General features: G+C 41.8%; 1 protein-coding gene across 1 annotated transcript; it reads right to left on the bottom strand.

Moving 5' to 3' along the window:
• Positions 1–4,179: 4,179 nt before the first annotated feature.
• Positions 4,180–10,827, bottom strand: LOC105013439. The gene is made up of 4 exons (XM_010874975.3): positions 10,718–10,827; positions 6,556–8,925; positions 5,455–5,543; positions 4,180–4,764 (listed from the first exon to the last, which is right to left on the bottom strand). Exons 2-4 carry the CDS (start codon positions 8,834–8,836, stop codon positions 4,666–4,668), a joined length of 2,469 nt encoding a protein of 822 aa, XP_010873277.2. The 5' UTR covers positions 8,837–8,925; positions 10,718–10,827; the 3' UTR covers positions 4,180–4,665.
• Between the last annotated feature and the right edge of the window lie 1,852 nt (positions 10,828–12,679).

The raw sequence follows: 12,679 nt of genomic DNA, 5'->3' as shown, positions 1-12,679 counted from the left end.
TCTGAACATTCAGACGATCGAAAGCATCAGGAAAAAATTGGGTAAGTGTTGCCTAAATGCTATATTCTATGATGGTGTTTATTATTATTTTGAATTGTTTTAGGTGGAATTACTAGGCCTATATGTATGGGGTGCCGAATGTAAAAGTTCGGTTTTTTTTTTTAGCTGATACATTTTCAAAATTTTGCTCACTTTCCTCACATTTATCGCATGTTCCTCACATTTGAGACAGGAATGATATATATATATAGGGCTATATGTATGGGGTGGGGGGCAGTGCAGCGCGAGTTGAAGGCGTGGTTTCCTTGGGGATTTGAATATTTTCTAAATATTTAGCTTTACACTTGGCGACACATTTAGAACATTTAGATATATATTTAAGATTTAGATATATATTTAAGATTTAGATATAATTATAGATGTAACATTTAGATTTAAATGTAAGATTTAGATTTAGATATAATATTTAGATAAAACATTTAGATATCATTTTAACATTTAGAAATCATTTTAACATTTATAACTTTTAGATTTAGATATAATATAATTTCTGTCTCAAATGTGAGGAAAATGTGCTAAATGTGAGGAAAGTGTGCTAAATGTTGAAAATGTATCAGCGAAAACATTTTAACCGAATTTTACATTCGGCACCCCATATATATGATAACTTGATCCACCACTTCAGATATGGCACATTCCAAAGAAAATAAAGGCACACCCTATTCAAGACACCCCATAGAAATTCAAAATCCTCAGAGTTAAAAAAATAAGTGAATGCCATCTAGTGGTGGCTTTTGGAATTAATAAATGACAGAATATGTTCAGTGGCATTTTCAATGATTTTTGCTGCCGATTTAGCATTTTATTATTTTATAAATAATAAACTTGTAATAAAATGTAATATCAAACTTGTAGTTACTCTGAACCCCTGAGGGTATCCACATGTAATATAAAACAGACTACCTATTATATTTAACTTATCCTTTTTCATATTATTACTCATGCAAGTGTCTCAAAACATTTGTTTTCAATACATCCAATACATGTAGCTGAGGGTAGAATCCCAGAATATAAAGCACTTCCTTCTACTATACAGGATGACCATTTTAGAAGGCAAAATGTAAAGTTAGTGAAAGGCGGATTTGAAAACCCTGGCGGTCACAGGGTTAAAGGAGCATTATGAATGTAGTTTTAACTGAAAAACGCCAATATCTTTACAACCAAAAAACATAGACCAAGCAAAACAACTATAATAAGCTCAAAGTTTCAAAAAGCCCTACCATCTGCATGATTATTGTTTTGCATACTGGTAATTTGCCAAGTTAAGAATAATTCTATTGTCTTTTATTAAAATAAAGGTCAATAGCGCTGATACAACATCACTTTTGTTTTTACAATAACGTCAGGTGCAACTGCCCCACCCTGAAAAATCATTCAGTTTTACAATGTTACAGTTTTGGAAATTCAAAATTCTAATTTATTTGAGTTATTGATGAGTTATTGATGATCAAATTCTGAATCTTGAATATAAAGACTTCTTCGCAGTGGATGGATGGATGGATGATGAAAGAATGCTTTATTAAACACGGATATGTAATACCCTATTTCCAGGAATCACTACCATAGCTTATTGCCTTTACACTTTCCCTTTTAACACATTGGAAAAACATCTTTGTTTTTCTTCTTAGGACGCCTTTTCCAACATACGTGCCATCACAAAACATAAATAATGCCAGCTTTGCAAGTATTTCCTCAACATTTTCTACATAATTGTTGTAGTAAGTATCCATAATCTCACTGTGGCTGCAACGTGGTCTCAGGAATATGTAATTTGTTGTAAATAAATCAGTGACACCTCACTTCATATGATTACAGTGTGCTACCAAAACTTATAATACATTGCGAACACTACTAAAACGTATCATATGTTACGAACGCTACTAAAACGTATCATATGTTACGAACGCTACTAAAACGTATCATATGTTACGAACGCTACTAAAACGTATCATATGTTACGAACGCTACTAAAACGTATAATGGCAGGCAGTGTCTCGAAACAAAAGGGATATCCCGATTGGATGGATGAGTAATGGCCTTTCTAAGAGCCCTTTGATATGTTATGAAATGAATGCATTTACAGGTTACAGTTAATGTGAGGTATCAGAGCACTGGGGTTAAGGTTTGGGTTAAGGTTACAAAAATACTCATATCCACCAACTTTAATTGGTGAACGTGTGGCAGCATCCCTGACTTACACTCCAAAGGTCGCAAGGTCAAATGCAAGCGGTGGTGTTTTAAAAAAAAATTAAATTATCTAACGTCACTTGACCTAATGTAATATATCTTACAAATTAATCCGTCAAATATTTTCATAAAAGAGTTTACACATGCCCCCTGACACCGGGCTGCAAATCTGTAGGCCCAGATTAGGTTTTCCCCAATTAGGTTTTTCTCAGCTTGTTTTCGGGGGTAATTTATGCTGAGCTTGAAACTTCCTGCCTAGGTGAATTTAGTCAATCTGGATTTTTGTTTTCTTCAATTGGGATGGTCCGTATGAAAGCCCCTTGACTACGTCCCTGTTGTAGGTGCAGTGGTGGCATGATTGGTCTCTTGTGTGGATAAAGGTGTTGGGGTCGGAGTACATTTCATTGTCTTAGTGGTGGGCGAATACTTGATGGGGCATTATACTGTATGTCAATCTTAAACACATGTCTTTTGGTCATACTTGATGGAGGAAGATAAAGTAGTCTTGCGTGTTTGCTTCCTCCAATGTTTGTTGAGGCTTTTATATACCTGTGATAAGAAGTTAAATTAAGCAGCACTGATCAACTATTAAGGAATTCAAATTTAGCAAGACTAGTCCCTGATGCAGGCCTTAAAAATCTATTTTATGAATCATGTATTTCATTGCATATTCATTATTGTAAAAATAATTTCCTATGATTATTTTCGACTGTGTGAACCACTTTTGCTATTTTGGAAACCCATACTACTTACTTGGAGAAATTGTGTTAGTGCTTGTTTTTTTTTTTACCTTTGTCACTATACTGCATAAAGTGTGCTGAAGAAAAAGAAAATGGTGTCAGTGTATTTAATAATTTATGTATTATGAATACAGGTACTTTTCATGAACTCACACTCCTACAAGTTTGTTTTGACCCTCCAGGACTTCTGTAAACCCTCAGTGGGCCCTGCATTAAAAATAGACACGATTCTGTAGTGGAAATCACTGCAAGGGCTCAGGAACACTTCTGAAAACCACTGTCTGTGAACGCAGTACGTCGATGCATCCACAAATGCAAGTTAAAACCAGATATAAACCACAACCGCCACCTTCCCTGGGACCAGGCTCATTTAAGATGGACTGAGGTGAAGCTGAAAACAGTCCTGTGGTCTGACTAATCAAAATTGAAATAATTTTTGGGAATCATGGACACCGCGTCCTCCGGACAAGGCAAGGAGACTCCGAACTGTTGAGTAGCTGAAATCCTAAATCATGCAAGAATGGAAATACATTTCACTTTCAAAACTACAACAACTGGTCTCCTCAGTTCCCAAACACACATTAAAAGAATAGGTGATGCAACACAGTGGTAAAGAACTTTTTTGAAACGCGTTGCTGGGATACAATTCCATGGGCATGTTTTTTCCCCAAAACCCATAAAATGCTTCAGTTTCAACATTTGACATGTTGTCTTTGTACTTTTTTCAATCAAATATAGGGATGTTTTGCACATCATTGCATTCTGTTTTTCCCCCCAATTTTTATGCAGCGTCCCAATGTTCTTGGAAACAGGGTTGGATGTAAGCTCAGCTGAAAACTGCTGTGCTGATTAAAGTAGCAGTAAAACTGGCTTTTAGACAAACTTAGTATCTACAGCATCAGGAATTGTCTGTATAATTACAGGCTCAAAATGACAAGAAACAAAGAACTTTCTTTGGAAACTTGTCAGTATATAGTTGTTCTGAGAAATAACAGCTATTCCACACGAAAAATTACCAAAAACTGAAGATCTTATAAATGTTGCTTACGACCCCCTTCACAAAATAGCACAGGCTGGCTATAACTCGAATGGGGGGGAGTTGGGGGGGGGTGGCAATGAACCACTGGACTGCCCCTCAGTCTGTTACAGCTGTACGATTACATTGATTGAAAAATTCAATTGATTTATCCAATAGTTTTTCCCTCAGTATATTTTATTAACTTACTGTACAATACTTATTAGCCAAGCTTGACAGGACAAATCAGAGGTACCGTACACAGTATGAGCAGACAGATATAATTAAAATATTTGTAATTGTATTGAATATTCAAAGTATTTTGATCAACTTCACACTAATGCAATTCTTCATCATGACGTTTATCCAAATTGTGGATATTATTTGTCGTTTTGAATGAACACTGAAGAGTATTTAACACCTTTATCTAGAAGATCAAATGAAAACGTATTTTGTACATTGTAAATATTTGTAATTAAATTGTAATGGTATATACAATACAGTTTTCAGTCTTACAAAGCATGGAATGTTCCAGCTAAAACTAATTCAAGTTTTTGCCATGGTTACCGCTACAATCATACATCATACACTTCTATCCTCTTAATTGTTTACTGGGGTGTAACGCGTCATAATAACACGGTCTGGTGTGTGTGGTCTTCAGTATCAGTCCTGTTTCCGTGGCTGTGGGCCGCTCACCATTCCTGCCTCCCATCGTTGCCACAGAGGCGTTTTCTGGCCACCTGCCTTGAAAACCTTCGTCTCCTTGAGAGAAAATACAGGACAGTGGTTTTTCATATTCTGATTAGCGGGTTAGGTTCCATAAGGTTTGCTTATGTTCCACTTTTCTCACCAAAACTGAACTTGAATGAAACAACATCCTTTTTCACTTTTTAAACATTACAGATCAGTACAGTTTTTAATATTATTGTTAAAAGAGGGATGTGTAGGATCTATACAAACGTAAAATTAATTGCAACATTTGGCCGTCAAACCAACACTAGAAAAACACTAGAAAACCATTAGTCTACATTTTAAGATGTGCTTTTGAGTGCACCCAAAATAATTTCTGGGTTCATACATATTTTGAAACACTACCATTTCACTATTACTGCAGATATATTATGGACATCTATTACAATGAAGGAATTGTGCACACAGCATTGCTCCTTTAAGGTCAGCTTCCCCATTGTTCTAAACATAATCCATTCATTTTCATTGCTAATAGAGCAATACAGAATAACAGCATCCTTTGTATGACAACTCCAGGAAAACCTTTGTGAACAACATGCATTCCTGTCATTGGTGAAAACATGACGGAATGGACTCTGTCCTTAGGCTCTAATATTTCAGTGGAAAGCTAATCAAGGACACTATGGGTGTCAGAGAGAGAGAGAGGAAACTGGGATGGAGATGACAGTGTGCCTGACAGATGTAACAAAGGTAGAGCTGTACCTGTGTTTGTCCAGGGTTGTCTTCAACATGCTTCGGATCGGGTGGGGGCCAGGTCCGATCCAACTTTCCCTTGGTTTGTCGTCCATCAGCTGCAGGGCGGTAGGAGGAAGAATTAGAAAAGGTGGAAATGGAGAGTAAATACCCCAATCTAGCAGGCTCTGAAAATGTGCCAAGTAAATATACACATATTGTTTCATTTGCATAAGCTTGCTTTGCGGTGCTAAAATTTGTCAAATGCCAGACTTGAGATGTCCAAACAGTATTCTTTTCCCAATAAGTGTAATCCACATAAATATTCACGTACATTTTATTATTCACATTAACAGCCATTTAGTATAGATGAACATCACAATGCCCACAAGTCTTTTATCTATATAGATGTTAGAATTACGAACACTCATATGATCCTACAGTTAACTGCAGTTATAAGCTGTGTCTGAGCTGTCCTCACAGAGTCCTGAAAACATCTGCCTCAAAGACAACAGCCAAAGACAATCTCAAACGTGCAAATCCTCGCCCAGAAGACCCTTCAGCTGAACCTCCCTGGCCAGGGGAGAAGTAGTGTGGCAGCTTCCTTGGTTACATCACCCAGCAAAGTCAGAGTGATCTTGCCCTAACCGTTGGTGACAAGGATGACACTAAGTTGTCGACAAGACTGTGCCCATGATCTGATACTAATGCAAAGAGACAGACATTAAAGTGCCTGGGCTGGGATGAGTACGTAGTGTGTAATGGATGAGGCGCACACACACTCACACAATGCTGATTTTAATATCAAAGTGAGGATTGGCAATTTAGTGCCATAATAGATTTTTTTAAATAAACCCAAAACTAACCTTAATCATAACATCAACCTCATTAACCTAATATTTATGCTTAAACATAAATAACCCTTACTCCTGAACCTTAATGCTTTAACTTAACCCTATCACTAATCATAACCCCAATCAGATTAAGCTTGAAGGTCAAAGTGACAACTGTCCTCAAAATGTTCTAACACTTCAGTCCTCGCTATGATACAAGAATAGGAACACGCAAACAAATACACCTTGCTTTAAATCAAGGGTAAAGAATGTGTGTGAAATGGACATATCCGCTGACCTGATGTTGTCAGTGAGGAAGTGGATGGAGTGAGTTTGGCGGAGGAGTCTAGGGTGAGGTCATCCGAGCTGTCTTGTCTCCCTCCACTTGCCCCTGCAACACCATATAGACTGCATCTCTGCCTACGTAGCTCCTCCTCCCTCTTTCTGGCCTCCCGGATGTCCTTCTCTACTTCTGGTTTCATGGCCAGTGAGGGACGCAGCTTATAGAAAGGGTTCTCCCGGAGGATGGCTGAGCCCTGATCCCTGGGTCCTGCTCCACTCATCTCATCCGTGGCTGCCTCCTCACTGAAGGTGTTTCCCCCTACACTTAGGCACTCTAGGCTTCTGCATAGGCGCTGGGCTCTGCTGTCTTTGTTGGGATAGTGGGCTACAACTGTGTCGTCACTCTCCAGAATAACCAAATGCTGCTCTGTTCCTGTACCTGCATGCTGGCTCTCTACGGTCAGGGTTTGGCCTGAGCCGCCCTGCATTGCCTTTATGTCAAACAGCTGGTGGGAGTGGGTTCTTGAGAGAGAACAAGCTTTGAGAGAGACGAGCTCCAAGCTGCGTGTTCTTTCCAGCACAGAGGGAAAGACATGGCCTTTCCCTAGACCTGCCGTGGAGGGGGGTCTACTGTGCTTGGCAGCTCCTTCTGCGTTGCCCTGCTGGAAGGCCTCGAACAGCAGCTTCCTCTCCCTCATCTGGCGTACAGTTCCCTTGCTGTAGACCCCGGGGATCTTCCCCAAGTTCACCAACACAAGCTCCCTCTGGATCTCCTGGCTGATCTCCTTCTGCATCTTTTTTTTGGAGAACTGCCAGTCAGTGCCCCGCCCAGGCCCTTGGCCAGCTGTCTTGGAGGACAGTGTCTTACCCAGCAGGGAAGTCTTCATTAGTGCAATGTCCAGCACTTCGGGACCCTCCTGGGTGTTTGCCACGTCCATAGACCTCTGCAGGCTTGGCCTCCTTTCAACAGCTGACGGGATGTCCCTCTCGTTCTGTGGCGGGGGAGCCCTGCTGTTAATAATTGGAGTTGTGCTGGTGTGGATGTCATGATTGCCGACAGGGCCAAAGTCAGTGGACACCCCGCTGTCACTCTGGTCATCGTCAGTGCATTCCCTCTCTTTCCTGAGCTGGGCAAGAGGACACGTTTGGATCTCACTAAATAACGTTGCGGCCTCTTCTACCAGGATGGTTTGGAGTTGTACGCTCTCGCCCAGCTCTCTTTCTCCGCGGGTTTCCTCCCTCCCTCCCTGCTCTTCTTTCTCCTCCGTCACGCCCTCAATTAACTCGACCTCCTGGCAGCCTGTGTCTTGACTGCCTGTCTTCGTGGCTGCCTGGTACGAGGGCGGAGGCTCCTGAGCTGCGTGTCCGTCGTGTCGCTGCTGCACTAGGTGTAGGCGAAGCAGCAGCTTCTCCCCCTGCTGGATATCTTCAGCCACTGTCAGGTTGTCAACGTCCTCCTGCTCCTGCCCTTCAGAGGCAGGCGACTGAGGCCAGGGCGCAGTCATCTGTTCCCCGGATAAGCCTCTTGAAATAGAAAGCCGAGGCTGTCCATCAGCGCCAGCACTGTCCCTCCTGACCCAATGCTCCCTGGCCACGCAGTTCAGCAGTGTGTCATCGTCCATGCTTTCGGCGTCACCGCTGCTCTCGTCTGTGCGCCCTGGCGCCGTGACGGTCGCTTCATCGTCGCCAAGGAAGCGCTCTGGCTCAGAGTCTGGGGTGGAATCTGTGTCTTCCTGAATACCGAGGTCCACGTTGCGATGTGACGGCCCGGGACTACGGGCACCCGCTTCCTTCCATCGGTCCACTTCTGTTACCGACGCAGGGCCCGGTTCTTCAGTTAGCACTGGGATGTCCATAGATCCTCTGCTCTTCGGTCCAGTGATCTGCTCTTCTTCCGCTGTTACTGTCGTCTTATCCACGACTGGAGACTGGAGCTGCTCAGCATGGACTCCATCTAAGCTCCTGGGATTTTCTTTAGCCTCTATGACGCTGTTGGCCTCAACTGAGACATTTATGTTGGTCTGTGTAGTACCGCCCTCACCTGGACAAAAGGGGTCTGTGCATGGTGGCGGAAGGATGAAGACTTCATCGTCTTCCTCCATCCCATTGGGGTTGCTTGTAGTGACACACGGGGGCGGTATGACATCCTGCCGGACCTCATGGGACTTTTCCTCAGAAAAGGAGGAGTGTCCCTTGGCCCTATCTGTGTCCTCTGCTAATTTACAGCCAGCATCCATCCACAGACCGTTGTCCTGGGAGACCGGACTCTTGGGACTGGCCCGAGGATCTGTTGCCATAGTGAAGGGGTATAACTTCACTTAAACTTTATACTTTTTACTGTTACCTTTCTCCTTTGACTGATTCCTTTAGTTCCAAGTCTCACAATCTGAAAAATATATTGATGATTTAGCAATTACAGGCATGAAAAACATACATCATTAGGACTACATAATACATATGTTCAGTATATACAGCTCTGGAAAAAATAAAGAGACCACTGCACTTTTTCTTTCCTTTCCAAAATAAAGTTGAAAAGGAAAGTTTTGAGTGAGGAACAGAAGTGTTGAATTTGCAGTGGTCTCTTCATTTTAACCCTTCTGTTCCTCACTCAAAACCTTCCTTTTCGACTTTTTTGGGAAGGAAAGAAAAAGGTGCAGTGGTCTCTTAAATGTTTCCGGAGCTGTATATATATTATATATGTATATCATACCTTCAATTCTATTTCTGTTTCAGATCTGTGCATTGTTGTAACAACTCCCTACCAAGTGCTGTGTAGTTGGAAGATCAAGATGTTTCCATCTCGCTCATTTCAGCAATCACTCAGCTTCCTCAATCTGGATGTTTTCACTAGTTCACAAAATGCAGGAGAAAGGCATCGCTAGCCAACAGCCACGACTGAGCTCAAATGCTCCTGACCTACCACACAGTGTTGCTATTATGCATTGTGACAAGAGAGCTGAGACTTGGACCAACGCATTGAATGGGGTTGTGTAGAGAACCTTCTGATATCGTAACAGTATCAGAGTTTTCAAGTAATGCCAACAGAAATTGGACTGTAAGCAATCGAAAGATATGCGCAGTCAATGTTGAATAAAAGCCGTGGATTCAAATAAAATGAAGTGATCACTATCAAGTAAATATTTGTGAATCTGATGTGATGTAACATCGAACCATGACATTAAAAGATAAGTTTGAACTTGAAGGATATTGTAAAAACTTTATGGTGCATTTTGTTTTACTTCATCTGACATTTGTGTTACTAGGTGACACAAAGGCTGTATAGATACAGCTGACCTGAGCATAGAGTTCTGCTGACCAGAGGGAAGAGTAATCAGCTTTTCATTGCCAATGTGAAATCTGCCCAAGGACCTCCCTTACACTTTTTGACAGTCAACGTCTGCCTTCAGCTCAAAATGACAGGGTGTACTTTATTAGCTACTAACAATTTAGAAAATTGAAATTTTCAGAACCGTGTCAGGACGTTTTGGGTAATAACATTTCTGTAATTCCATTATTTAGACAGATTTGAAACCTTGAATGAGACAGACTTGGAGTTTGAAGACTTTGGATCATGCCCAAATAGACACCTGCCCTACTTGGCATATTTGAAGACATATTATGAGAGCAACAGCTTATTGTTGAGGTTACACTTTCACACATCCACAGTATCCTTCAGCATGTTGGATTACAAATACTTCCAGCTTATCTAGTCACCTCAGGTGTACAGTATGGGAGATTTACATATCTATATTTACCCCTAGACTTAAAGCCATTCTGCAGCCCAGGATTACCAACACGCCAAACTGTTAATGATGGGAGACCACAGCACACAACATATTAATGATATGTAAGGAGCTTACTGCCCATCCCTACATCTATGGGAAGCCAGCCAAAACCTTTCCAAGTGATACAAAATGTTTATTTTACTTCAGTAAATTGTACGTTACAATTCCTCAACTATTTTATTTTTTGTGAATATCCTGTAGGGTAAATAGGTATATACATCTATTTTACAGTAATCTATTAAGAGCCTGTTTCAATAAAAACCTCAACTCACGTTTATGGATTATGGAAATTAAACATGAATTAATCACATGTCCTACTAATGAACAACACGGGTAACTAACAGTAAAATAAGACAAATGACGATGTATTGTAGAATGCGTAAGAAGACCCACCTGGTTGCAGTGTTGTGACTAGTTCTGTCTGTTGTCTGAAAGATGCTTCCAGGCTGCTGCTGAGACCCATGGAGGAGGTGAGACTGGGTGTGTTCCAATGGGAAGAGGTGAGACTGGGTGTGTTCCAATGGGAAGAGGTGAGACTGGGTGTGTTCCAATGGGAAGAGGTGAGACTGGGTGTGTTCCAATGGGAAGAGGTGAGACTGGGTGTGTTCCAATGGGAAGAGGTGAGACTGGGTGTGTTCCAATGGGAAGAGGTGAGACTGGGTGTGTTCCAATGGGAAGCTTGAAGACGCCAATTGGGTGATGGAAGGTGGGAGGGGCCACAGTAGAAAGGTGGACGCTTCGGGTTTTCCAACAACTTACATCATCAGGGCAGTGTAAACTACTTAGCTGCTATGTGTAAAAGGTCTTATTTCATTCTGAAGCTGAATACATTTCCAGCCTTTTTGAAATCTTCAATCATATGTTAATTGACCCTTTTGTGTGTGTAAGACAATTCATGCCTCTTGTTTGATGATACGTCACCTCATTTGCAATTCGAAAACGGAATGTTGTCAGAAAGGACAGAGTGACAAATAAAGCTCAAGTATTACATGTATTTTTAGAGTAACAGTCCTGTTTAAATCCATTCACCTTTAAAATCAGATACGGCTCCATCTTTATTCAACTATCAAACACACTCACGCATACAGTGTATCGTACAGTATGTATCACACTGAATAAATGGCTAATAACACAACCTTTTCTAGGAGATTGTTTTATACCATCACATTTGACTTCAAAAATAAAATGTATTACTGAAGAGCATGCTTTAAAGTAGAAAACAAAGTGGTTAAAGTCGGTTCAATCAGAGGGACACCTGCATGCTGTTGTTTCAGCGGTGACAGACAAGCAACAGCATTTCAGCAGTCAAATCCATAATCACCAGGCTTTAGTTGCAAATAAGACTGAAGCAGGCGCATGAGGCATTTCTGAGATTAATCTCCCAAAACATCTGTTTCCAAAAAGAAACAGATACAGTTGATTTTCTATTTCTCATCCTCTCTTAAGTTCAGTGAGGAAATAAGGCTAAGTGACACATTTCTGAGGCAAAGGAATTTATACAAAAGTGCTGCTGGGATCATGTGGCAGTGCAACCTCCATGCATCGCTGAACTGTGTCCAGTAGGTGGCAGAACAACGTTGTAGCAGACGGGAAGGCGGCAGGGCACAAGCGTGGCACAAGTGTGGAACTGAAGGATCAAAGGATATCAGTGACATTTAAGATGAGAGGTAAAAGCATGATTCTCTAGCACACCTACAATCATCGCAAATGGCAAAGGTCAGACGAAAGAAAGAGTTCAAAAACAGGCAAACATATTGGGATACTGGTTGAGAGAGACAGAGAGAACCCGGAGAGAGAGATAAGACAGAAACATGTGCACCATCACAAGACAGAGCAGCACTTGGTCTGGTGTTTGGATGCCCTGGTCCATGTGGTAGATTTGGGGAACTCATCCTGTTGCCCCAGTTCCTCAACACCTTCCTGAGTGCGGCCCGGGCAACTAGGTGAGACAGGGCACTCCACTAAGTCACCCAGCTCACCCCTGTCCTCCCTATCGTCCTCATGAGTGACAACCTTACGTTCTGGCTTGGTGTGGCCAGGGAAGGGGTCAGACCCAGACTCAAGAACTGGAGGCTGAGGAACGGCCCCTTCCTCTCCAAGGGACCGTCAGAAAAGACCGCCTGCTCCACCTCAACAAACTCTCCGTGTTCCCCATGCCCATGACCCTTGCCGTCCGTCTCTACCTCAGTACAACCCAGAAAGGTCAGCGTGACTGGACACTCCATTGGGTCCATCTCATCATCCTTGTGCCCCAGAACCTCAACCTCTTCCTTGGTGTGGCCCAGGGCCATTGCAGTAGCACCTCCTCTGTCATCCCACTACCATTTACCTCATCCACTGTCATATTACCAGGCA

This window comes from Esox lucius, chromosome 11 (assembly GCF_011004845.1).
Source record: "Esox lucius isolate fEsoLuc1 chromosome 11, fEsoLuc1.pri, whole genome shotgun sequence".
NCBI classification, from domain to species: Eukaryota; Metazoa; Chordata; class Actinopteri; order Esociformes; family Esocidae; genus Esox; species Esox lucius.
Note: the sequence above shows the minus strand (reverse complement) of the source record. Positions and strands in the feature narration are given on the sequence as shown.